At 39.1% G+C, this 26758-nt stretch overlaps 1 protein-coding gene across 7 annotated transcripts in view; it reads right to left on the bottom strand.

Moving 5' to 3' along the window:
• Positions 1–232: 232 nt before the first annotated feature.
• Positions 233–26758, bottom strand: part of ZNF516 (zinc finger protein 516) — a 293509-nt gene continuing 266983 nt past the window's right edge. For all 7 annotated transcript variants that reach the window (XM_039521536.1, XM_039521535.1, XM_039521534.1 and 4 more), the window contains 4 exons: positions 18772–20253; positions 12360–12464; positions 11389–11456; positions 233–3525 (listed from right to left, as the gene is read on the bottom strand). In XM_039521536.1, coding sequence (XP_039377470.1) covers positions 3466–3525; positions 11389–11456; positions 12360–12464; positions 18772–20253 — 1715 coding nt within the window. In that variant the 3' untranslated portion in view covers positions 233–3465. The remainder of the gene's footprint in view (positions 3526–11388; positions 11457–12359; positions 12465–18771; positions 20254–26758) is intronic.

The following is a 26758-nucleotide window of genomic DNA, read 5'->3' as shown; positions in this document are numbered from 1 at the left end:
ATATACTCTGAAATATTGACTGAGACAAATGTATATGTGCATTCCAAAATATAAAAGTGTTGTATGCCGCATGAGGCACTGTTAGAAGGTATCACACTTACACAGATTACCATGAAACGTACACACTGTCAAAGCCTGGAGATCACTCAAGAGACAGATTTTACCTGACTGACAAATACAAGCTGATACTTTCTAAAGGGTAATTTCCTTTAATTAGCTGTTTTCATGTAAGCAGTGTCTTTCTTGGGGTGGGGATGGCAATTTGTGCTGAGCTTTTCACTAAGTGGTTTTGAAACACAAAACTAAAACCTGTTTTGGCTTTATGATTTGCTCCCTCCCACCCCCCTTTTTTTTAAAACCATGCAAGAATTTAGTCATACATTTTTGACAGTAAGAATTCCAGGATGCAAACAGAAACACAACAATACACTAGTTGATTATCTTCAAGAAGAGGTTACTTTGAGTCTGACAAAATTTTGGTCAATCTAAAACATTTACTGTAGAAAAAATCTCTCTGTCACCTGCTTTTTTAAGTATGACGAAAAATAAAGGCAAAAAGAGAGAGAAAAAAAGAGGGCTGGCAGATACACTGAGAATCTGCAGTATAGATAATCATACCCTTTATTGGCTAAGTTACATTAGACTGCAACACTGTAAAACCCTGTTAAGGGGAGGAAACAGTAGATTGGTAGAGGTAGTAGAAAGTCTGTAACAGTCAGAAGATGGCTTACAGGAGTGTGTCATGCTAAAAAATCATCATGCTGTTTAAAAAAGCTGATCAAAACCAATTAACTAAATAAATAAAGAACACAAATCATTTTAAATACTATGGTCTAACTGAATTAAAAAATCAATACAATACAATGATAAAGAAGGAACAAGAAAGCCTAGGATTCACATCTGAAAGTGGCTGGTCTTCAAGGTTGGCTCTCTCTCACCAACTCCTCCCATTTCCTGTTTAATTATGTGAAAATCTCATTTCTGTGCTATACAAAGCATATAATTATTTAAACTGATTTCCCTTACTGTTGTTCTTCATGTAGCTAAATTATGATTGTAACTTTGCTGATTAGTACCCCGGTAATGGCAGTGACAGCACTATCCTCGCCTCTGTCAGGTATTCTGGAAAAAAGGTTCCAGAAAGCAACATCTGCTCTAAATATTAATTATGATTTTCCACATCAGCTTGCAAAACAGGAAAAAATAAAAAAAATTACAAATGTACACTACACTTTTATGCCATTTTGGGTACAGAAGAGATTTTAATAACTAAAACACAAACAAATAAGATAAGCAACTAGCTTTCGTGCATTCCTGAACTGTCATCATTACTTTCATCAAAGAAAAATATGACTCAGAAAGCAACCAAAAAAGCTAGTGCAAACCCCAAAATGATGATCATTAATCCACACAGCAATTTTGCGTGTATGTGTCTGTGTGTGTACACACAGTGGAATGTGTCTGGCGACTTCCCTCAAAATAACTTTACAAAACAGTCAATGACAGTCACTTATAAGTATTTGCACAGACATTCCTAACTACACCAGGACTACAGAGAATTCTGGTATACATCTGGTGTAAAAGTATGAGAAAAAAATTAGTAAAAAAAATTACATATGAAAGTTATATTTGCATTTTTGCAAGTGTTGCAAAGTAACAAGAACTGTCAAGTAATTCACAACAAGTAACAAGTAGTAGCCAGAACCAATTATTGACTAGGTTTAAAAACAAACAAAGCAAAACAAATAAAAAAAACCCTAAAAAAAACCCAAGCAAACAAAAAAAATGGTTAGAACAGAAAAATCACGCTTTATGTTTTTTGTTTTGTTTTTTTAAACAAATCTCTGTGTCAGAAGCCCATTTACTACAAAAACAGCACTATTCCATTATTGTATTAAGTAAACTGTTGCTCTTGCCGGTATTAAAGGTTAGCATCATTTCTGTACATGTAAAATTATTGCTTTTTTTTGAAAAATATAATTAGCATGCTAGTTTTTTTTAATCCATTTCCTGCCTTTACAAAATGTTACAATTAAAAAAAAACACCTAGTAAAGCTTTTGCAAAAAATTTCACAGAACATTTTCTTTCAAGGCAGCAGTAACTTTTGATAATGCATAAAATTATATGTGCAAAATCTGAAACTCTCAGAAATATTACCATCACACACAGTGTCACAGCAATGAGAAAAGAAAATATTTATATCTGTGGAATACATTTTTTTAAATTGCTTACACTGCATGGTTTACCAACCTATGTGCCACAACCTCCACCTTGAAAACTTGCATTTAAAAGAGTTACTGTAGAAGAGGTATATAAAGCTCTTTTTTCCCTCCTAACACCACCAGTGATAACCAAGTACAAGACATGACACATTATATGAACATTAACCTGCCACCACAAAAGAAGTTACTCATCTTTTCAAAATGTCACCAAGCCCAGAAAGGAAGGGTAACTGGCTTGCTGAACAAAAATACAGGAGCGTCCAGTACCCTAAGGGCCTAGGTCAGCCTGAACTTGTTCAGCGACTCCTTTTCTATTAAAAACGTACAGATCAGTGGCTTTAAACAGCTGAATAATTTTTTAAAACGTGCAGACTTCCTTTGTGATCAGGTCAAAGAAAGTAGCCCTGTTACAAAAAAGGTCCTGAGAGTAAAACACCAAAGCCTATTTTTCTTAGTGTTCAACCAGCTTTTTCTTTTCCAACGCAGAATATAAGCATTTCTGTGGAAGTGTTTCAATTTCCATATTCACATACTATTAATGGTGCGCAGTCAAGAACAAGAGATTTAGAAATGCAAGTGGTCCCCAAACTGTAATGAAACAAACCATTGTAGAATGATGGTCTCCTCTTTAGTCCTTCATCAAGCACTGCTCTCCAAAGCACCAAATGCCACCTCTTTCCCCCTCCCCGTCCTCCTTTTTAAAAGTTTATTTTTCCTCATGACAAGCAGTGGCAGTTTCATTAATTAATACTTGTTCGGCCCCCAAATCCACTGCTGTTTTTCAAATGTATCAAATAGTCATTCTGAGCATCAGGGAGGTTTTTGTTACAGTACTTAAATTCTTCACGCTGTCCAAATCACATATAGTTTAATTATTCCAGTGTCTCAAACTTATCTTGATTAATATAGATGCCTTGCACTGCCACAGTGCTTGCCAACTCCACTGTTTATTATAAAGGAAATAAGGAACCATGGGACTGATTAGTATGTCAATTTATATATATCTTGTGTAGCATCTTCATTTATTTTAAAATGATTAACAGTGCAGAGGCATCTCCATTCTAGCAGAGCACTGTTTTCACTCTAGCACAGTGACTCCAGAGATTTGATGGCTTGTAGGGAAGTTTTCCAGCTGTTCTTCTATAGGGTTGTTGGGATCATCACTTTGTGGTTGTTGGAATCGTCGATCAGGGTACTGGCTGTTGTCAAAGGGTACCCGGTGCACACACTGTACATGTGTTTTTAGGTTCCCTTTCTGAGAGGCACTGTATGGACAATATCTGCATTGGAATGGTCTCTCCCCTACAAGAAAAAAGACAGAGAAAAATTCATTCCTTCCTCTTGTTTTCTAAGTATAATCTTCCTATTAACACTACATCTCTGCTCCTATTCAGAACCATCATGCATATTTGAGCTACATTTTTTAGCATTATGCACATTAATTTTGACCTAATACATCACAAAGAGTTATTTTTTAATAATCTCCAGTGAGAGCAAAGCATGTCAGGCTCCTATAAACTGTTTGACATACTAGAATAGCAAATAATAGTGACTGAAGGAGCACTTAAGAAAAGGTTAAGAATGGCTGGGAGAGGAAGGACTCCAAAAAGCAGAATTCTGCAGTAACAAAAAGGGATTTATAACTGAACAATAGGTTTGTTTTTTTTAAAAAAGGGGAATATGAGGGCCACGGAAGGAGAGAGAAAAGACAGGCAAAACTTTAACATAGCTCTGTCCAAACCTGTGAGGGATTTTTACCAATTTTCATAAATAATTACAATGTTGGAAAAGCAGAAAGGGATATTCTAAAAAATCAAGTGACCTGCAAGATAAAATTGGGAATAAATGGGAGTCCCAGGGTAAGCTTTAAAATGGCATTCAGAAATCACTGTATGAACAATGCAGTTTACAATCCTGATGACTAAAACAACATGGCAAGATTAATCTTACATAAATACATTAACCTGAAGCTAAAGTCCTGATGAAGTGAAACAGACCATTTTATATTAGCACGACATAAAATACGACACCCATGGAAAATCCCAGCAAGTTTCAAGCTGTGCCTATGGCAGCCTTGGAAATAGCTAAAGAAAGCCCAGCTCTGGTTGACATAATGTATTAAGTGTATCTCTTTTGTTAATAGATTTAGAAAATTCCTAATTAAAGCTGGCCCGAGATTCATGACATTTACCAGTCAAAGTTTGGGGTAAGTCAGAAAGATTTGCAACAAAATTAAAGAAAAAAAAAGCTGCTGTACAGGCTGCAGTATATTTGAAATGTAGGAAATAGTAACTGAACGAGAGATGTGATAAAACTTCCTTAGTTGGATGCTGAATTTCCTGCAGTAAACTAAGAAAGATGTTTTACATTTTTGCACGGCTACATCATGCCTGAGAGACAGAGCCACAATTCCAAGAGAAAGCACTATCATTAAAACATCTCGCACTGAACCAGCCAGAGATACACTGGGGAACATGGGAGAGGATTCTTTGTGCTGGGAGGGAGGGACACATCTTGCCCCAGTTTCTCTGGGTAAGAATTGTAAAAAAGACCCTGGCCTGAGGATGCAATTAGGGGTAATTCTGTAGCACAGCTAAACCAATCAGTACTTGGGGAGGAAGGTTTGCCCTAAAGGTCCAGCTGCAATCCACCCACAGATAGAGTGCCACCAGTAGCACAGTAACATGAAAGGGGTTATCATCTTCCCACAAGATATAAAACTACAGAGGGGACCAAGAGCTGTGGTGGTGGGTGGGAGAGGCTGACAATTCCCTTCCAACAGGCCAAGTTAGCAGAATTCTCCTAATTACAGGTTTAAAGAAGACGACCACTCCTAAGGGTCAAATTTTCCTACATGGAGAGGAAATTTCAGCCTTCAGCAAATGTGAATGTAAAAATGGGAGTGTACAATTTCCATCTTAAGAGAAATAGCAAAAAAGTACATGAGCAGAGATCACACAAAATGTTATTTCTTCACGGTGGGGAAGGAAACTTCAAACTCTTGTAGGAAAACGCAGTCACTCTAGATTGGGGAGAGGGAGGCACTGTCACACCCTGTAAGCACTACAGTGTTTAGGGCACCTCAGTGCTTTTCAGTCAGCTTCATTTGACGTTATGCCCGCAAAAATATTCAAACACAAGTGCCTGCTCACCTGCATTTGCACATGCAAATTCAGTAGATGGCGGTCCACTAATGGATTTATCTGCTAAAAATTGAGAACTATACAATTATGCAAATATGTTTTTGCAAGCAGAATATTAAAAGCTGCTGCTAAAAATGTGGCCCTTAAAGTGGGCACTGCCCCAGCTGGTGTGTGGCACATTTGGCATTTTTTAACATATGGAGATGGAACTATTTCTTCCAAAGGAGGAACTTTGCCATTTAAAATGGTGGGTTCGCCTCTCACTAGTGGAAAAAAATAACTCCTTTTCAGGCTACGTCTACACTACCCGCCGTATCGGCGGTAGCGCGATTTTTTTCGGATCGGATATATCCGTCTCTCATCTATCGATATCGATATATCCGCTCATCTCTCTCGAACTCCACCGCTCCCGAGCGGCGGCGGCGGCGGCGGCATCGAGATCGAGCCGGATCGGATCGATCGGTGAGGGGGAGAGGGAGGGTAAGTTATCGATATAATATACTTCGACTTCAAGCTGTCGTGGCTGAGATGATTTATCGTCATTTTTCGATTTTTTTTCCAGCCAGCCTAAGAAAAGGAGAAGGATGTCTTAGATAGACAAAACATAAAGCTACCAAATCAAAACTGGTTTGCACACCAAATCTCCCTTGTGAGGACTTTCACGTGTTCTGCTACAAGATGATGGCACCTTGCAGGTTTTTGAACCTATATTTGGATAAATCAGTGTTAAATTACTGAAAAATATTGCAACACAGTGACAACTTTCAGTTTGGAAAGATTGCCTCCTTCAGTTTGCAGATAAGTGGGAAAAAGTTGGGACAAGAGCTGCATTCACAGAAGTCATCTGTGATGTTTGTGAACTAAAAGACATACAGTATATGCATAATACTCATATTCAAGAGCAGCAACCTACATGATTCCTGGATTATTTGCATTATAATCCACATCCATGAATGAGACAAATTAGGCTGCCATTTATTTGTTCATTATCTATTATTTTGATTAATGGAATTCTTGTTCCCAATATAACTATTTAAAAATAACATTTGCAATAATGTGAAATGAACTATTAATCATGATCTTAAAAAAAAACTCAGTAAGAAACTGGGACATGACATTTCATGTGTGAGCAAAATGTTATAAACAGGACTTTTAGTTGCCATTATTAAAATCTGAAATGTATAAAATAAAGAAGTCAAAAATATTAATAATATTTTTGTCCTGAGTGCTCTAGGATAGGTAAGGTAGTATAGCAAGAAAGATAAAAACACACTAAAGAAAGCAGCAATCCCTCCCCAACCCCCCACCCCCCAAACTCTAACAACATAATGCTGCATTTCCCCCTTGGTCCTAACAATCCAGTCATCCCTCAAAAGTTTGATTATTTGCATTTATGGAGGATAGATACCGAACATTACAGAAAACTTGTTATATAGCTATGCTGAAGATAATGAGGGTCCATGGCTACATCTTCATACTGAGGTTGCATGGCCTTCCATTGTAAAACCAATTTTAGTAACGTATTTTAAATTAAAAGGATTTCAAGAGCTGTGCTAGCTATATACACTGCTGTCATTTGCAAAGTATGATAGCCAGTGGGTTCTAGCACCATAGGAGTAGCTGGACAGAGAGATTTCCAATGACAAATATTTTTCTGGTCAGCAGCTTTTTAAAACTGTTTGTTTCAGTTGTACAAATCAGTATACTTGAGCAGAGGACTTAATGCCTATGCTTAAAGTACTGTAAAGATGCTTTAAATTACACGTATCATCCCAATTAGATGAGGAGTCATGATCTTGTCATCCAGCTTGCAAATCACACCTCCTGAGAGCAACTACTCGTCCTTTACAATTTTCTAGAGTATTTTGTATAAACAAAATATTTGAGCATAGAACTAAAGATGGGCTGTGAAACCTACAGGGTAGATAATCATGTGTTGTTTTTAAAAATGAAACAGGAAGGGTTAAATGAACAGTATCTGTGTCAGAAATTGCTATCAATACTGATGCCATTTTTAAGGCAGACTATGGATGTTCCTGTGCCATAGAATTCATTGAGACTTTGGCCTTTGAGTACAATGCCACAGGATCCAGTTTTACCCGTGAAATCCATCGCTTGACACTTTATGAAACACATTGCCTTTAAAGTCATGGTGGTACACAAATCTGTCTATTCAGACAGTCACAGTGATTGTTGCAAAAGGGAACTGGCTTCATTTTGCACCCATCATGTGATTGGAGTATGCTTCCAGAATTCATGCTTATTGAATCATGTCTTTGGAATGCTATTTAGAGTATTCCAAATGCGATACATATTCATTGTGGAATATGCAATCTTAATTATGGATATATTCAGATATTTAGCATCTATAAGAATATTCAACGTTTAATATGGCAGCATTTCAAGCAAATCTGCATGACTTTGCACCGCCTGTATTAACACAGGTTACATAGTGTGTATTTTTTGTCCTTCGTAAAAGATTAGGAACTATACTAGGGTACTTAGGAAATGTATTTGGTGAAAATGTCAATTTGTTTTTAGACGGTGGTCATGCAAAAGCAGATAGAAGCAAGAAAGAATATTATGACTCAGGCACCCACCTAATTATTTCCTATATTTCATTTGGTTATATTTCTTCATTGATGGTGACACAAGAAACCCTTATAAAGTTATAGGCTAGGGCCAAAATTGTCAAACTTGGGTGCCTATAGCCTTTATAAAGGAACCTAAGTAAGCAGCCTAATTTTCAGAAGGTGGTCACCAGCTGCAGCTCCCAATAAACTGGTTGCTCACCACCTTAAATTAGGTGCCTAAATATGTATTCTGGTACCTAATTTTAGACAACCAATTTTAGATGCGTGATAGTGCTGGCTTTAAATTATTCTACAAAGACCTCCCCAAATAATAGTAACACTATTGTAAACTGCTACATTTGGGATGGCAGAACCTGCTCTCGCTCTCTCTTATAAGGGGAAGTTTTTCAAAAGTTTCATTGTTTGAATTCAGAAGGGTCGGGGAACAGTGGTATACAGTCTTACACCAAAATTAATTTTTTCCACTTTAAATAATGCTCAAGGGAAGATTTCTTACCTGTAAGGAGGCAACATTATATGAAATGTGAAAATGTGAAAAACCTTTATTGTAAAGCTATTGCAAGTGATGGTTACTAGTTTTTGCTGGGAGCAAGTGTATGGCACCGCTGAAAGTTGAATTGACTCTACACTGTAAACTCTCTAAGAATAGCTCCATCTCCAATTTAAAAAAAAAAAACAGTGGAGTGACAATATTTTAATTGGGAAATAATTGTGTTGTCTGAGTGCTGGAGGCATTGTTCTCAATACAGTCTAAGCTTTTAAAAGCTCCCAGAGTTACAGGTTGAAATTAAATTATACTCTCTAAAACCTCGGGGATTTACAGGTGAAATTTGGGGGGGGGGAGGGTATAAAATCATTGTTTATTCTGAGGACACAGACAATAGACGACAGAACATTTTCATTTTAATTGACAAAGCCTGACAAACTGAAACAAAGGCTGAAATTAAAGAATAATTGTGACAAAGAAGAGGAAGAGAACTATCTGTGGCTGATGGTGAACATACTGGAACCTCTGTGGAAGAGAGACTGAATGGCAATAGACTGAGAAATTGGTGAAGCTCACCTCTGCCCGATGCTGTGGAAGTTGTTGCATAGAGAAATATTGTAGCTCAATCTGCTACAACCAAGATAGACCAACACTGACTGAGACTACAATAGCGAACTAAATGTGCCATGGAAGAAATTAATCAATAAATTGCAGGACAGCATGAGTTTGCAAAGACAAGTAAGCTGTTACTCCTAGAAATGACCTTTTTACAATTTGTCTGTGTTTTAAAATAGACTTCCAGTTGCAATCTTATTTTTTCTTTCAAAAAGCATTGCCTTCAAAATCTTTGATCTATGCCTGGGACAAGTCAGAAAAGGTAAAGAGACGAAAGAGATCCAAGAGCACACACATTTTAAAGATGCTTAGGTTTGCTAAATTTATGTGAATAAATTTATGAGAGCTCACCAAAGACCCCCATTGAGCCACACAGTGTTTCACCGTCTCTCAAATACTTTTATCAAGGAGTCATGCCTTTCTACCAATTTAATGGATCATCGATGTAAGCAGAACACTTTTGGACTGAATTCATCTGCAATCTCAATATGTAATTCTCTAATTATGGCATACCCTTGCAGTTACTATGTTCCCTTTCCCCTGCCCCTCTCACAAAAAATAAGCATCTTCTTTGTGGAACAGGAGTTGCATTTCAGTTTTAAAAGGTCAGTGATTCCTGATTCAATTCAAAGCCCTACAATGTATGAATCTTATTACAATCACTGAGATTTTTTTTAATCACTAAGGCATACGTTCATTAAATTACTAAAATAGAATTTGTGAGAGGAAGATACTTTACAGTCATGAGGATAAAAATAAATTCAAGGACATACATGGATTCGTGTTTATGTTTCTAGTGATGGGTCTTGTTGTAGTTGACAAAACCCTTTCATAGAGACATTAAACAAAGTTGCTTGTTATTTTTCTGAAGTTCCTCATATGAATTTATTTTTGATAAAAGGTGGCATGTTGACAGCCCTGGAGAGGGAAGTCCTGAGTTTATCCACAGAACAGGACCAGCATGGGTAGCAGCAATTCAGCCCACCTCACAATAACCTGGAGAGACCTCTTCTAAAGGGGACAGGGCTCAGTCTCCATGACCCATTCGATCCTTGGTGCCTCTGCTGAGATTACCAACAAAGATACCAGTTAGGATCAACTATGGTGATTGTTGAAGTGATATGAAAACTGAAAAATGGGCTGAGAGCACCAAACCCATTTCACACAGGGCAATGAGTGGTCATCAGATAATAGCAGCTTTGAGTCGCTACTGACCTGGGGTTGGTTTAGCACTAAAAGAAAGTTTTTTTATAGAGATGGCCTTGGCTATCCCAGTGGACTGATGGTGGCACACCACACTGCTGTGACGGTGAGTGGGCTTCCAGACTACCTCCAGCCTTTTTACCTCATAGGCCAACACAATGGAGGAGACTATTAAGAGTCCTCATGAAGTCCATATGAACTGCATGAAACTGTGGTTTCCGATATGACTTCTTGTGGGGATGGTTTTGGATCATTGACTCTAATGACACTTTGGATTAGGTCCTTAAATGTAATAAAGGTCTACATTCAGAGCTGGTATGGAATTGTACCCATTTACCCCAAAGCTAAATTTGGCCCACACTGTTTTCAGGGGCTTAGTGGGAAGGGAAGGACTAGAATATTGTGGCAATAAAAAAAACTGAAAATAGGGAGAAAAAAGGTAAAAAGCCATCATTCAAGATAGAAATTTGAGTGAGAACTGCTTATAAGAAGATGAAGCCCACAGCCCATTTGCCAAGGCTGAAGAAGGGCGTGGGTAGATGAAGTGGCTTGTTTTATTTTAATACATAAAAAGCCCAATTCAGAGAACTGAAAAGTATTTGTCAAGACAGGAAACACTGTACATTAGAAACAGGAAAGCACACCACCACACAGAGTCCACAGAAACTGAAAGGTAAGAGCCTTTCAAAGGTATCAGCTACAGGATATCACGATAGGAATACTCTTCAGAAAAACACAGACCAAATGTTATTTGTATTCTTGCAGTGGGTAACTTTTTAGGTGTAAAAGCAAATCTCTCTCTCTCTCTAGCGAGTCTTAAAATATGATCTTACACTTATATACCATTTTGTGCATTATACAATTACCCTTCCCACCCACACCCAATACACTGTTAACATCTTTACCTACACATTAACTATCTGACCCACAATTAACTGTCTTCTATATGTAACAGTCTTTGGTAAAATGCTAAAAAAGTTTAGGATCTAAAAATCAAAGCAACGCTGTTATTATTTACATATTTGTTATAAAACAGTCAGTGCTTTACTGATGAGTATCACTGTGCAACTTTTTCCCAGCTACCACATTAAAACCCAAACACCCAATTAATTGTAAAACATACTTGTTTTGGGGCATCTGCGGAGGTGGTGTGAACTTCAGTACCTCGGAGTCCATTAGACTCAAATACCACTGTGGGAACAAGGGGGCTTGTTAACAGATGAACATTCAAGCTTCGTTAGTGTGTGTACATTATTTGAGACCATTACAGATTAACCACATTCAAAAAAAGACACCAGCTACTAGCCTGTGGCCGGAAAATACCAATTTACCGTAACACTTACTGTAAGAGAGTGTGCTAATGGCAGCCTAGGGGCACTGCCCTTTTTAATTCAGACTTCGGTGCTGAAGAAAGCAATCACTGACAACATTAATTATCAGTGTATGTGTAGAGGGACCCTCTTCTTGCATTACTTACCATTTGGCCTCTGTCATTTTGCATCAGACTGGCTTATGTATGCATCATTCACACTTCTCAAAGAGAACCCGCTAGTCTCACTGTCTCATGTAATGCTTATGAGGTATCTTGACACTGGTAGCTTTAGCGGGCTACGTTCTCAACAGTAGATCATTCTAGGGTAAAAATGGCTGACAGGGATTTTAGAGTTTATAACTGGCCAGTCTGAGGAGGATCTGTTTTCATACAAAACTGTTCCAGTTAATAGCAATGATGAAAGAAAACAAAGCCTTATGTTCTGCTGAAAGGGGCTACTCTGATTTCAATTTGTGCTGGTGGCAACAGAATTCATTAGCATATTCATTTCTGAGTATCCTACTCTCTAATTAAAATAAAGCATTTGCAAACAGGCTTATTTCAAATGCACTGCAATTTAATGGAGTGGGGGGGGGAGGAATGTCAGGTATGGAACATGTAGAGAACAAGAGCAATATCAATCAAAATCAAAACCTAGGGTACTGCATATTGGAAAATATTTAAATTATTTAGGTTAGTATGGGAGGTAAAACTAAATTCAACATTCTGTCAGTTGGGTTAAAAAAAAACCAAAAAAATGAAAAACTGGTGAGAAAAGATACCTGTGTGGGACCTCATATGAGTCCGGAAGTGACTGTGCTGGTTAAAGCATTTTCCGCATTCTATGCAGACATAGTCTCCTTGGCGTGTTTGTGTCCTAAGCATCCCTGTGGTAGATAGGAGGGAGAAGAAAGGGAGGGGGAGCGGAAAGTTGAGAAGAAAACATTATGCCAGAAGAAAACATCATTAGTATGTCTAATGTGTCATTATGTGAGGCTACCTTCAGGCCCTGGATGACAACTGTCAGCCTTCATCTAGGCACTGGCTGACAGGCCAGGCACACACAGGACTGCAAGAATGCATAAATTACATTGAATTAAAAAATGCTCCCCATGATGTGCCCGCACCAGGACTGGCATGTCAGGTGTGCGCTTTTCAGAGCAGCTGGATCCACTTTTCAGCCATCACCCAGCTTTGTCAAGCAGTACATCAGGCAAATCAAAGTGACTCCAGCGTGGCGGAGACAAGTCACATGGATAATAGGAAGTGAGCAGAACCAGAGCCCGAATGTCCCCCCCGGGCTGCAATACCTTGGAGACAAATACAGAGTGAGTGGAGCCATCACAGACTGATCAAACCTTTAGCCCCTGCTTACCTGCCTGCCGGTGCTGCTTTGACCTCAGACCTCTGAGGCACAGACGAAAGACATCTGTGAATGAAAGTGTCATTCCGGACATTTTGAGCTAGTAGCGACACAGCAGCCTTCTACCAGCCCTTGGTAAACATGTTTTCTAGGCCATTAGCATTTGTGGAAAACTACTCAAACCTCTCCTTTTTTTCCAAAGGTCAGTTTACAGTATCTGACTTAAAGGGCTGGTCTTTGTCTTTTTGCTGCTGATCAAAAAAGACACATTTGACTTTTATTGGGCATTTCTTTAAAATGTTTGAACATCTTTTCTATTTTGGTAAGAAGCCCTCCTCAAAAGGGAAGAATTGATGTTTAATTTACCATTGGAATGCCTGGGCTTTTAAAGCAAATTCTCAAGGGTTTGTCAGTGAAGGTTCAGCTCTTTTTTTTTTTTTTTTAATTGACCAATGCACAGGAAAAAAAACTAAAAATTCTAATAAAAAAGTGACAATTGTTTAAAAAAGCACAATTACACTTTTAAATCAATTATAGCAAGAAACGGTGATATGTCCAAAATGTATACGGTTGGTGTAATGCCCACAAAAAAAAAGGGCAAAGAAGATTAGGGACCAGGCTGTCATTCACTCTTTGTACAGCCTGGTTGAGGCCTCCAGTTTTACCATGTAAATGATAACTAATAATAATTGGCTCATTATAAAATTAGTTCAAAAGACCTGCTGCACCAGTACTTCCTCTCTCTTCATTACAGCACCCCCAAATATGTTCCTTTCCAACACATCGCTTCTAGGGAGAGAATACAGAACCACACTGGTTTAGCAAAGCCTAATCCTGCTCACCATTACTCACATGAAACTCCCAGAGAATCAGTAGTGGAAGTTCTGTATGAGTAAAGATGAGCAGCATTAAGTTTTATGATTAGGATTAGGCAAAACTCCCACTGATTCCCTGGGAGTTTCATTTCAGTAAAGTGAACAGGACTTTCCCCGTGATCTATGAAAGATTAAAGCAGATTTTCTAGCAGCGGTCTAGCATATTTTCTAGCTTCTAGCTAACAGACTATAAAAACCCTATTAGCATCTGTCCCCAACAATACAGAAGTAACTATGGCTGCAATCCGGAGACCAAAGCTAAAAGCAGTGCTTTAAGGTTTCCCATGAAATCAGTGCTGTTATCTCCAAACCATCCATTTTGGGACTAAGTCAAAATACATCTCATATAGAGGAAGGACAATCTCATGGTTAAGGCACTGGACTGGGACTCAGAAGACTTGGTTCAATTCCCAGTTTGGCCACTGATTTCTTATGCGGCTTTGAGGGAGATGTTAAATTTCTGTGTCCCAATCCTCCACTAGTAAAAAGGAGATAACTATACATCTTTTCTCTCAGCCTTTGCGTGTTTCCTCTAGTCAGACTGTAAGCTCTCTGGGACAGGAATGGGCTCTTCTGATGCCTAGGACAATAGGCCCCTGATCTTGGTTGGGGTCTCTCTAAGTGTTATTGTAGAATAACCAACAACAACTACAGTCACAGCAAGGAAGAACAATTTAGGTTTATTTTCTCATCAATCCACACATGCCACTCATGTTAAAGGTCAATGGGAGTCACTCATTAGGGTATGATACAGATGATCCTAATGGTCCTGTCCAGCCTTAGTCTATTATCCTGGCCACTTCAGAAACTAAGGCCTAATCCAAAGCCTTCTGAAAACAATGGAAAGACTCACGCTGATGTCAATGGGTTTTAATGCAGGACCTGAAGTTCTTTTGGCTAACCATTCTGGGCCCAATCTTAGGAATCTTGATTGAGTAAAAAGTCCTGTTTCAATCAATCTATTGAGGAAATCAGGAATTTTGCCGGAGTAAGGACTTCAGGGTCAGATCTTCTATATTGTGCACTCACATAGCTAGTGACAACATTTATTTTGGGTTCAATATTTCTAGCCACATCTTTGCTCCATATCTCTGCCTTAAAGCTTTAGCCAACCTCAGCACCAGAACAGGTAGGTTTTTTTTGTTTTGTTTTTTATGTCTAGCTGCATACAAATAACATTTAGCTAACCAGCTGTGGAAACCAGCCCAGAAATGTTTACATTTTAGTAAGGGGAGAAAACATATCAGTTCACCTCATAATGAAGATCATGTGTGAAAACATTTTAAATGATGGCTAACTGCTATGTGCTAAGATTCGAGAGCTTAAACTGCTTTAAGCACAAATAGTGATTTGCCTATTGAACATGACACTTCTAGAAGAGAGGGTCCATTGTAGTATTTTTTTTCTTACACAGTGTGAACTCTGCCAGCTAGCTTACTGTACATGAATACGTAGCCTAAAAATTCATTTAGCATCTCTCTCTACCCCTTCCGGTTTGCTTTCTGGCTATTATTTAAAAAAAGATGGAAGAACCAGATTACTTCCACATATTTTTGTCATTGTTTGATTTCTTTAAGAGAGAGATCATAAGCTTTCGGTATTTTAAAGCTTTGTCTTGATGGACACCACTGTCACAACATACTGCCTCTGTGATATCATCTCTCAGGATAAACTATACTTGAATAAGAGGGGGGTAGATGACCACAGGTGTTTGGAAATTAAGTGATGCAAATGAAAGTGGCTATTTTCATGGGAGCTCCTGTGAAACCAGCACTCGGAGCTGGTCTCAGGGGAATCCCAAGGGAAAGGGTGCACCTGCTGCTGTAATATGTCCTCCCTAGTACCATGATAGTTGTAAATAACCCTATGAATAAAAAAGAAAAATAACCTCTACCAAACTTAATTAAAAACAACCACCCCTCTTCTCCTTAAGCAGTAATCAAACTATCTAGGCCTTGATGCAAAAGCCCTAATGTCTAATACTAGTACCACAGGAGTACTTTCAACTCTTATCTCCAAAGAATCGAAGGAACACCAGACTACTAGCAGAAAACAGAACTGAGCACGAGTCTCATGTAAGCAGATACAGCCAATTTAAAATATAAAAGCAAAGGCTACAAACATGATCCAGCTACAAACATGCTCCAACACACACCAAAATGCCTGAAATGGAATATTCTATTGTGATCAAGGCTGATCTATTGCATGAGGTACTGTACTAAATATCCAGAATTAAGAGGCTTAGGAACAACCTATGTAATTGGCAGAACATCCCTAAATTCTTCATAATGGTAACACAATCTCTCTTGGCGAATTGAAGCCTTGTTTGTGTAATGCATAATAAAGACTCACTGAGATAATTCTGTCCTCGGTTGGGACTGACTGCATGTAACTGAGGGAACAGTTGAGTTGGGCTTTGCTATGTTATTCTAACAGGTGAAATTCTGTCCCTTTCATGTGCAGCAGTTTTACCTTTAGTCCTCTGAAAAATATACAGTGCCATGCCAATTCATTCATTCATTCATTGACCTGCAAATTCTATATAGAATGAGCTTAAGAAAGCTGTTCAAAGGCCACATACAAGAAAACCAGGCCACAAAATTCTAAAACTTGGCCATTACAAACATTTCTAGGTTAAGGAAGAGATTTCAAAGGCACAAATGGGAGCTAGGCAACCAACTCTCATTGAAAGACAAACTACACCTAACTTCCATATGTGCCTTTGAAAATCTCCCCCAAAGCAGTATTTACACAGTAAAATCCTACTTTAAAAAAAAGTAGCTCGGCAAGTAAATCCTTCCTATAGAACTCCTCCTCTGCCTGGCTCTGCCCCAATATTTTTTGTGCCTCATCTGGTTTCTGCAGTCATTAATGTCAAGTTCATGGTACTCCTCATGTTCCTCTCCATCTTGGCTAGCATAGTTGGGAGGGAGCTTATTGTGTCATTCCTGGCAGTCTTACATGACTTGATGTTAAATAATGTCACCAGGAGGTAAGGTACCCAAAGTTGCTAACATTAGCAGAGCTGAACTGGCATTAGTAGCAGTGGAAATTTTTTAGAAAATGTCCCTATGAGCAGAGAGGGCCAAATAAAAAATAGCCTGTAGTTAATCAACAAATTGAGCATAGATGACACACAAACAAGCTACTGTGACAATGTGTTCCTAGAAACAGGGAATGTCCCTGTTCCCCTCCTGCTTTACAAGAGCAGGTGCTTAATGCCAGCTTTTGTAAACCTTTTTACACTCTGGGGCCAACTGAAGGAAACATCAGCCAGTCAAGAAGAACACCACCAAGCTCTTAATCTAGCACTTTTCATACATAGATCTCAGAGTGTTTTATGAAGAGAGCTAGTACTATTAATTACCAATTGATTAAGCAAAACAGACAACAGGCTGGTCAAGATGTGCATGTCTAGGACCATGTCTTGAGCAGACTCATGTTGCCATCCTGCCTCCCAAAAAACCTCCCAGCAAGCCTGTAACCCAGCAGTATGGGTCTTCTTTCCCCAGCCACACCATGACTGCTAAAATCATCATGTACACCCTTCCAGGCATTCCACCAAAACTGTCTCTATGCGGTCCTCTTCCGTAGCTACAACTGTCCTGGTTTTACATTTTTTAAATCTAGCAACTCTAACTTGACAAAACAGAAAGCATTACACTACTTCCTCCCCTAACAGATGATGTGCCCAGCTCCTTTCAGCTCCGTGAGTGAAAATCTTGAGCTCCTATAGTAAAGATCTGACAAAGGGGGTTCTGTTTCAGTTAAATTCATTTTAGAAAGATTCATGTTGCACAGATCCTACTGAAAGAAAAGTGAAAAAAAAATCTTAAAATTTATAAAAAAAACGTTTGCTCCCAGGGTTTTTTCCTCCCTAAAAGTAAATCTTCAGTTTCCACAGACACAAGCAAAATCTGGCAGGAAGTCAGAGAGAGACGGTGGTGATTAGTTTCAAAACAAAATAGGTGGTTTTTTTGGAGGGGTGGGGAAGGGTAGAAACAGATGGAAGGAAATTCACGGTACTTTTTTTAATGCTGCTTGTAAAACTACATTAAAACAAATTAGCCTCTGAACTTTAAATTGGCTATTTACACATATGCTCTTCCTGTCAAAGTAAATTGACAGATACATTTTTGTAAAATTAGACACATACAAACAGCCCAAGATAGTAATATTTTCCAAGTGACTGTCTTCTTTTGAAAGATATGGACAATGAAGATCTTAGGATTCTTTGTTTAGAAAGATGTGTAAGTATGTCTATCTGTTCCTGGAAAAACTGTGTGGAGAGGAAACTGAACAAGATAGCCAAAATAGCATCAGGAATTAAGCCCTAGAGGATGTTTATTTTGCCCAAAGTGAAAAAGTTATGATCTGTGCCAGGACCAGTGGATCACTAGGATCTTAGTGTGACAGAACATCTGTGTAACTCTAGCCTACGTGAAGCAGCGGGACAAAGGACTGGTAACACTCAATGAAACAAATACATTTCACCTGTGATAGAAATGTCACACAGTGTGTGGAAGGGGAATCTACCATCCTACTGTACACGAGGAAATCTACTCAAACCCACTCAACATTGCTAATATTCTGAGTAACAGAGTTATCAATTATGTCTACATGTACACTACGAGCGAGGAGTGATTCCCAACTTGTGTACACATTCTTGTGATAGCTCTCATTGAGCTAGCACAACTATAAACAGTAGTGCAGCTGCAGTGCAGTGGCAGCACCACGCTAGCTACTCCAGTACAAACCTGCCTGAACCACCAGGGCATGTAATCAGGCCCGCTAGCATGTGCCACCACTGCCACTGCCTGTTCTACAGCAGCTACACTACTATTTTTAGATGAGAGCTAGCATCACAACCCTAAGCTCATAGCGTAGACATAGCCTGAAGGACAAAATGGGAAAACAATATAATTAACCAAAACAAAAAGCATGTAGAAGCCTTACCTGCATGATCCAGCACAGGGCTATTGGCACCCCAGGTTTGGTACAACGAAGCAAGGTCCTTTGGAATGTAGGTCTTAAAAAAAATGTCCAAACGTTTCTCGTGCCCCTCTGATGCTGGTTCTTGTTTGATGGAGTGTAAAGCTGGAGAAGCTCCTGCTGTGCTAGGCTGAGGCTGCATTAGTGGACTCGCTCTTGCTCCTGTTGTGCAGTTTGCCAACGTCCTCATCTCATTTCCTGCCTTGGTGTGAGATTCCCGTTGAGGCACTGATGGATCTTCATGTTTACTGTACTGCTCAGTTTTACACAGAGGGTGATACTGAGGCAGTGGGTTGAATTTGGCTTTTATGGGGTCAGATGCACAATGCTTACTTGAAGAGTGAAAACCAGCACTTCCTTGGGGAATCATATACTTCTCCACCTGTTTACTGTTGGCAGGCTGTGAGGTGGGCCTTGAGACGACTGTCTGGGTGGGTGTTAGGCTTCTACTAAAGCTTCCCGCTTGCATCAGTTTGGAGTTTACTTCATATTTAGCTTTAAGTTGAGGCTGTTGTGCTGCTATGCTGTGCTGCTCCTGGGTATGGTTTGATTTGGGCTGCCTGTACCCATCAAGACCTGATGACCGTGGACCGCAGTGGCCAAACGAATGGCTGTCCTTAGACTGATGCATACTACCAGGCTTTGTAGTCATCCCAACAGGGGAAGAATTGCTTTTGGATCCTGGCAACGCACTTGGTACTTGAGTGCGTGTAAATCTGGCAACAGGCAAAGGTGGGCATTCTTTACCACCAAGGGATGGAGGAGGACCAGTGCGTCCACTTCTTGCCAGAAAAACCAAGTTGTTTTTTATACTCTTGAATCCATTTTGTTGAATCCATGGTGGAGCCATCGAGTTACAGCTGACTTTGTGCCAAATTTTTTTGTGCATCCACAGGACTTCAGGGTAATAGGTCTTATGGTTGCAGTAAGGACATGGGTGGACAATCAAATCAGCCTGCAAAGATGAGGTAAAACCCTTATTGCATGAATCAGCCCTCGTTGATTTTTCACTTAAATCTAGTGGAACCATATCTTGTGCCTCTCTCCCTTTTTCGAGAACAGGGTACTCCCTGCACAAGTCTGAGAAATTTTCTTTAGGCTGACTAGCCTGCTTTTCCAATGAGGTTTTCAAGTCCACTGCCGCATCTAAAGATGTCTGGCCCACTCCTGAAGCAAAGTCAGCAGTACTACTGGAGCAGGGAAGCTCTTGTCTAGGTTGAAACACTGGCATCTTTAAGTCTGAAGAATTTCTCTGAGCTTCATACTTTGGAAAGGGCCGTTTGATATTGTTTTCCAGGGTAGATACCAAAGTTGATAGTTCTGGTTTAGATTCATTGGCATCTTTTTCTCTGGCATTGTCACTTCCAAATTTAGGAAGCTCTTCTACCTGAGATGTTACCATTGGTGCCCCCTCTTCAGAAAAACTGCAGTGGTATGGCTTTTTACCTGAACAGGACAATCAAAAAACAAAATTACCAACTTATGTCAAAATCAAGAAATCAAATTCAAGATTAAAATAAGATACACAGACACAGAGAGACAGAGAGAGGTGGGGGCGGGGAGAGCAAACTTTAGGAAGTTATTCTGTTATTAGTGTCCTATAAACTAAATGTATTATAAAACCAAGAAAATCATTGTAATAAGACACAATAGCTCAATTTACTTTGAAAGCACCACTCTGAAGTTTGGATAAACTATCTAATGATGCATGTTCATGACATTTTAAAAGGAAGAACAATTTGATAATCCAAACTTGTTAAAATTCAGAGAGTGAGAGAAAGATAAACAAATATGCAGCCATTTAATGCTTTAACAAAAATAAAGATAATGGAGCCAGATAAGCCTGAACTAGTTAAAGGTCTGTCACTGTTTCCATTATAAGCCTCTATTTTCAAAGGGTTTATAACTCAGCCATAAAAAACGTCTCCACACTGAAACCTAGCATATAAAGGTCTTATATAAGCACTGCAGCCCATATGGCATATACCATAAATCCTTCTCTTAACAGAGACCTTTGCAATACCCAGGTATAATAGAATGAGGTAAAGACAGCCTAAATTCTGAATTTCCTGGCTTTTGTTAGTTTAAAAGCAAATGCAACTTTATTTTAACATAGTTTTATGTTTGTGTTGAATTTTAGGTATGCTTGTGATTGCTGAATTTTCTGATTGGTATGGATGCCTAGAATACCTAACTAAAACAGAATTTCCAATTTTCTCTTTCCTTTTTTCCATCCTTCCTCCCATCCTCAGACATGCAACGAAAGTAATATTTTATCTAAGATATGGTTCAGAAATGGAACATAGTTGGTAGATTTTATAGAAGTTCAGGGGAAAAACAGTACGATTTAGATTACTTAGAATGTTCCTAAACTCCAATAGTTCTCAAAATGCTTATCTTTAAGAGCTACTGATAAAGTCTTTGAATCCCTCCAGATCAGTTCACAATCAATTCCACAGAGGTTTTCATCACAGCAGTAATGCTTACTTCACTGAATCCATTTAACATGTAACAGAATTGAGTCATCTGACAAACTTTCAGTTTCAATTAACATGGAGTTAATGAGCCACTGTTAGGCAAGTGTAAGGGGACCATGTTCCATCTAAAATGTCAACAATCCAAAGTGATCACCATAACTGGGGGAGTAGTGACGATGGGGAATGAGTGAGCAGTTCTATAGTTGCACATCCTCTCACATCAACTCATAAAAGCCAATGTTTTAGAAAATCAAGCACTGTTGTTTAATATAACATTGGCGCCATAGGCATTATTCTAAACTTGCACAATGTAAAAAGTATGTTTTAGGCTGAAGTTTCACTGCAAATAAAGTCTATTTAGCCCCAGCTTTAATTCAGGCAAAAAGTCTTAAGCTTTTGTTAATTCAGTATAATTAGGTTAAAAATAACCCATAGATTTGCAGTCTTATAAAGGTTGAATGCTCACTCTATTAAGATAATTTTTCTTTCAAATTCTCAAAGGAATAAAGTCTGAAAAAGAAAACTTGTTTTTCCTGTGTTACAGGGAGGAAGGCCTTCTGAAAGCACATGAACAACACAACCAGCTAAATGTATACTTTGAAACAAAGACACTGCTGCAGGAATGTAAATTTGACACTGCACATCTGTGTTATTTTCAAAGCACATCTGTCAAATATTTGTGAACTAGATCTTAGGCTTCCAATAGTGAGGTCCTTTGACCAACATGCTAAATAATAAATTAAAGTAAATAATAAAACATTCAATTGTAGCGATAATCAATAGAGACTGCACCAGCCTAATGGAGAAGTTGAGCGCAACATACAGTAAGAAAGACAAACTGTGGAACTATTGCTCAATGGGACTGTGGAGTTGGGAAACACTGGCTGCCACTGAATCTGAAATGAATTAGGATGCTAAATGGACACATGGGATAGAAGCCCATTACTACTGCAAAGCTCTGTGCTCGTCTGAGACTTCTTGGATTTGATCTCACTTTGGCACAACTGGTTATGCCAGCAAAGGTTATGGAGTTGAACTAGCATTGGAGTAGTGATATACTCAATGTAGGACTGGACTTGGGAAACCATAAGGAGCCTGGGAACAAGAGGAAAAGATAGCTCTTCCAAACCACCTAATAACAAATGTTACAGACACAAGGATGGGAGCTCTGGAGTAGGCTGTTGATCTTTCTATCCACACTAGTGCAGCTTAGCTACCAGGGAAAGAGGATTGCCTGGGTGAGAAATGCAGCGCAGAATGAAGAAATACATTAAATCATTTACACACTAACTAATGCACAGTTGTTAGGTCAGCACCTCGGGTGGGAAGTGTTCTTTGGCATATGGTATGGTACACCAGGAGGTAAAGAGAAGACTCCGAGGGGTAGATCCTCAGCTGCTGTAAAGGGTCATAGCTCCACAACACCGCTGAAGAGCTTCTCCTAAACATTCCAATTATTCATGTTTTCGCTAAAAGAATCCCACTAACTCACAAGATGTCTCTAAAATCCTGCAAACTAGGTCAGCTCAGCTGGACCCACAGTTCAGTGTTCACCAGCCTTTGAATACATCCCATTCAGAAGGCGGCACTTTGCTTGACATGAAAATTTCAGTACTCCAGGAAGCCACTCTTGCCATCAATCACTGGCAATCAGAGCAGGCCTGCTTATTCGGCATTGTCATGGGAGAGGTGATCAGGAAAGTGCACAGGCGAGAAGCAAAAAGACCACAAAAGGAGATACAGAAAAAGAAAAGGTGTGTGTGTGTGTGTGTTTATAAGAGAGAGAACCAGAAAGGAGGAGTCTGATTATTTTTTAAGCCTGAAAATAAAGTATAACTATGAAAAATCCAGGACAAAGCTTATTTTTAGGACCCTAGTAACTGGCATATCACATCATAGTCGTGGCTCGTCTGATCCAGAATCCTCTCTCTGGCATTGACTGGTAAAAGCAGTTTAAGAAGAAGATGCAAAAAAAACCCATAATGGACGATTACAGAATACTCTACCCATTGGTCAAATTGCTTCCTGATCCCAGACAGTTAGAGGTTGGTCTGTGCCTGGAAGCAGGAGGATTCATATCGCTCATCCATTTTAACCCTAACTAATAAAACTGTGAATGTTGCTATTCATATAACTGTCTACATTTTTTTTAAAATGCTGCTAAGCTCTTGGCCTCGATAATATGTTGTGGCAATGAGTTCCAGGGGTTTATTATGCAGAGGTAAAACAAGGCATGCCAGCCCACACTGCTTTATGATGTATGATCCTTTTCAGGATGAGTACAAAGCATTGCATTTAACTGGTCTTTGTAGCTTCTTTTTGGATACAATTTAACAGATTCCACACCGCATAAGGGATGTCCTCAATATGCAGGATGGATGGATACTTTAGGCAAAATATCAGCAGCAATTTTAACAGGTTGGCTCAGGAGCATTTCCATAAGCCATAAGCCAAAATCTATGCCATATATAGACAATGTTTTGCCATTATTCACATGTAGGTCCAAATGATACTTCAGGTCAGTGTGAAGCAAAACACAGCTGTGACATTGTTCTAATCCCCAGACTACTTCTCACTGGCTCTTCGGCTACTAATATTCAGATTAAACTGCAACCCTGCAAACACACGTAACCAATCAGAAGTGAGTCATGGCCTATTCTTCCTCTGTACATGGGTATATAGAAGACAGTATTTGATCTAGTAACAGCTGTAAAACAAAAATTTAATATTTTTGCCTGATCCCCAGTCCTCCACCCCAACTGAAACAGGATACTAACTATCTCCTTAAATCACTGGTATAAAATATGACTTTAGTCAGTGCAACACAGGCATAACTGTCACAAGAAATGTTTGAGATTTTATTATGGCCTGGTCAAAGCAAAAAGCCATGAATGGGATGCCTTTGGGATGATCCTGAGGGACTATATTTCACATTTGCCATAGAAACATTTCTTGGCATAGCAGTCCTTCGTTTTCTTTTCTCCCTCCATCAACCTCTCTCTCATTTTTTTATCTTAAGTCATTCTTTCTTAGTCAAACTTAAACTATCTCATCTGCATAGGACTTTCTGCACTACAAAGCATCACACCAGTGCTACGTTTTGTCTGTCATTGTTGGCTGGCCAGCAACCGGAGAGGAAGGATTCTGTATGGAGCAGCTGGTAGGTGGCTGCGGATATTATCTCACGCCCTCAGCTTAGGCATAATTTTAAATATTGATGACATCACAGACCACTGGAGAGTAAAGCAGGAATGCATGAAACACTTATCTTTATGGGAATTCAGGGTCTAGCAATATAAGAACACTCTGGGATTAGAATGGTTCTCCAGGAATATATCATTTATAATTGCCATTGCCTGTGCTCCATTATGCATCTTACACAAGTAGATGGAAATCACACACACACACCCCTTATTCCCTCCCTAACTCTGCCCCCCACCAAACCAAAATTCAGAATGGGTTGTACATCTGTTTTAACTCATAGGGTTTCTTGTAAAATGAGGAAAAGCCTCCGAAACCAGACTAAAACTCTGAAGATAATGAACCCACGATCAATATGAAGCACGTGTTTCTAAAGAACTGAACTAGTTAGATAAATTTGACTGCTTTTTCGGATAGCATTTCAAAATTTGGGGATGAAGGAAAAGAGGTAAATGTAATGTATTTAGATTTTAGTAAAGCATCTGATAGTATTCATGTCCAAGTGAGACTCTATCATATAATTTGAAATTTGGCTGCTGACAAATGATAATGATAAAAGGCCAAGTATCCAGAAGTGGAACTAAACAACATGTTAACTTAAAATTTCAGGTTACATCCATTTTTTTTCATAGATTCTTAATTTACAAAGCCAGAAGGGACCACTGTGATCATCTAGTCTAACCTGTTGTATAACACAGGCCGTAGAACTTCACCATATTAATTCCGATAGTAGATCTTTTAGGAAAACATCCAATATTGGGTTTAAAAACTGGAAGTGATGAAGAATCCACCACAACCCTCAGTAAATTGTTTTAAAATTTGGAGGAGTTGTAAAAACCAATGCAAACAGGGAAATAAAGCAATGGACTGAGAGAGAATAAAAACATTGGCTGAAATTAATAAAATGAGATTCATCTCAGAAAAAAATGCAAGCTAAGACATGCAAGGGAAAATTACCCAAAAAACAGATGGCCAGTGGAAGGGACAAATCTGGAAAGCACTGATGCTGAAAAAGTGGACCCCAAATTAGATATGAGTTTGTAATATACATTTCTTCAGCCTAGCCTTCACAAATAACAGCATCTGATAACAAGCACAAAAAATATTTTTCCCATGGGCAGAAGGTGCTGCATGAGACACGTTAGTAATGTTGCTTAACGCATTACCCCAACATTTAGATATCATGGTGATGGGCACATTATAATCCCCTACGTAGAATATAATAGAATGGGATATGGCAGCAAAAAAGTGAAGGCAATTTTGGGCTGCAAACACAGATGCATCACATCTTGGGACAGGATGGCACAACTATCCTTGTCTACATCACTCTAGTTACTGTACATGGAATATTGTACACAGTACCGGACAACAGTCTACTAGGAAAATATTGACAATCTGGAGGGAGTTCAGAGAACTGCAACAAAATAATTAGAGGGCTGGAGGAAAGGACTTAAGAAGTAAGATTAAAAGAGTTAAGTACATATAGTTTGGCTAACTGATGGCTAAAAGGGGACATGCTAACAGTTTAGGCAGGCAGATAGACTGGATGGCCTGCTAGGCGTTTCCCATCTCTCTGCAAAACAAGTCAAAAACCTTAAAAGGCTAATATCCACAGACCGGAACTGCATTGGAGACAGATGCTAAAACAGGTATAGACTAATTCTGATCTTTTCATGCATATTTACCCAATACATCATCAGACTTGCTTTCTTATAGAGCCATTTGAGTCCCATGATCCTGCTTAGCAGTAGGTTTGTCCTGCAGGTTTGACTAGGCTGTCATCAGGGATGTGATTTCTTACGTAAATGTGTTCCCTGTTGCAGAGGGTGCTGTTCCACCTGCAGAGGATCTGCCTTCTCTTCCTGTTTGTACCATCTCTAACCTCTCCTTTGCTATCCTCTCTTTCAGAGCTTAAATGCAACCATTATTAGTGAGCTTGCGCAAGCAGAAGAGGCAGCTCCTCAGTACCTCACTTGTCTTTCTAGCAATATCAGACCACAGCCCTCTCTAGCATACTGGTAGGGGGGTGGGAGACAGTATCGCACTGTGTGGAATGCAAAATGTGGCTTTTCTTTCCTATCTTCTTCTTTCTCTAGGGCCAGGGAAGGCAGAGGAAAAAGAGAACGAGACATCATGGTACTGAGGGGAAAAAAGCTACAGTGATGTTAAAGATACGTCTGTTGAGGCCTACTCAATATCTACTTGAGCTTAAATACAATGGCCTCTCATTTCCAAAACAAAATGTAGGACAGTTTGCAAGGGAAAGTTGTAAC

This window comes from Mauremys reevesii, linkage group 2 (genome assembly GCF_016161935.1).
Source record: "Mauremys reevesii isolate NIE-2019 linkage group 2, ASM1616193v1, whole genome shotgun sequence".
Classification (NCBI taxonomy): domain Eukaryota; kingdom Metazoa; phylum Chordata; order Testudines; family Geoemydidae; genus Mauremys; species Mauremys reevesii.
This window is presented reverse-complemented; position numbering and strand designations above follow the sequence as displayed.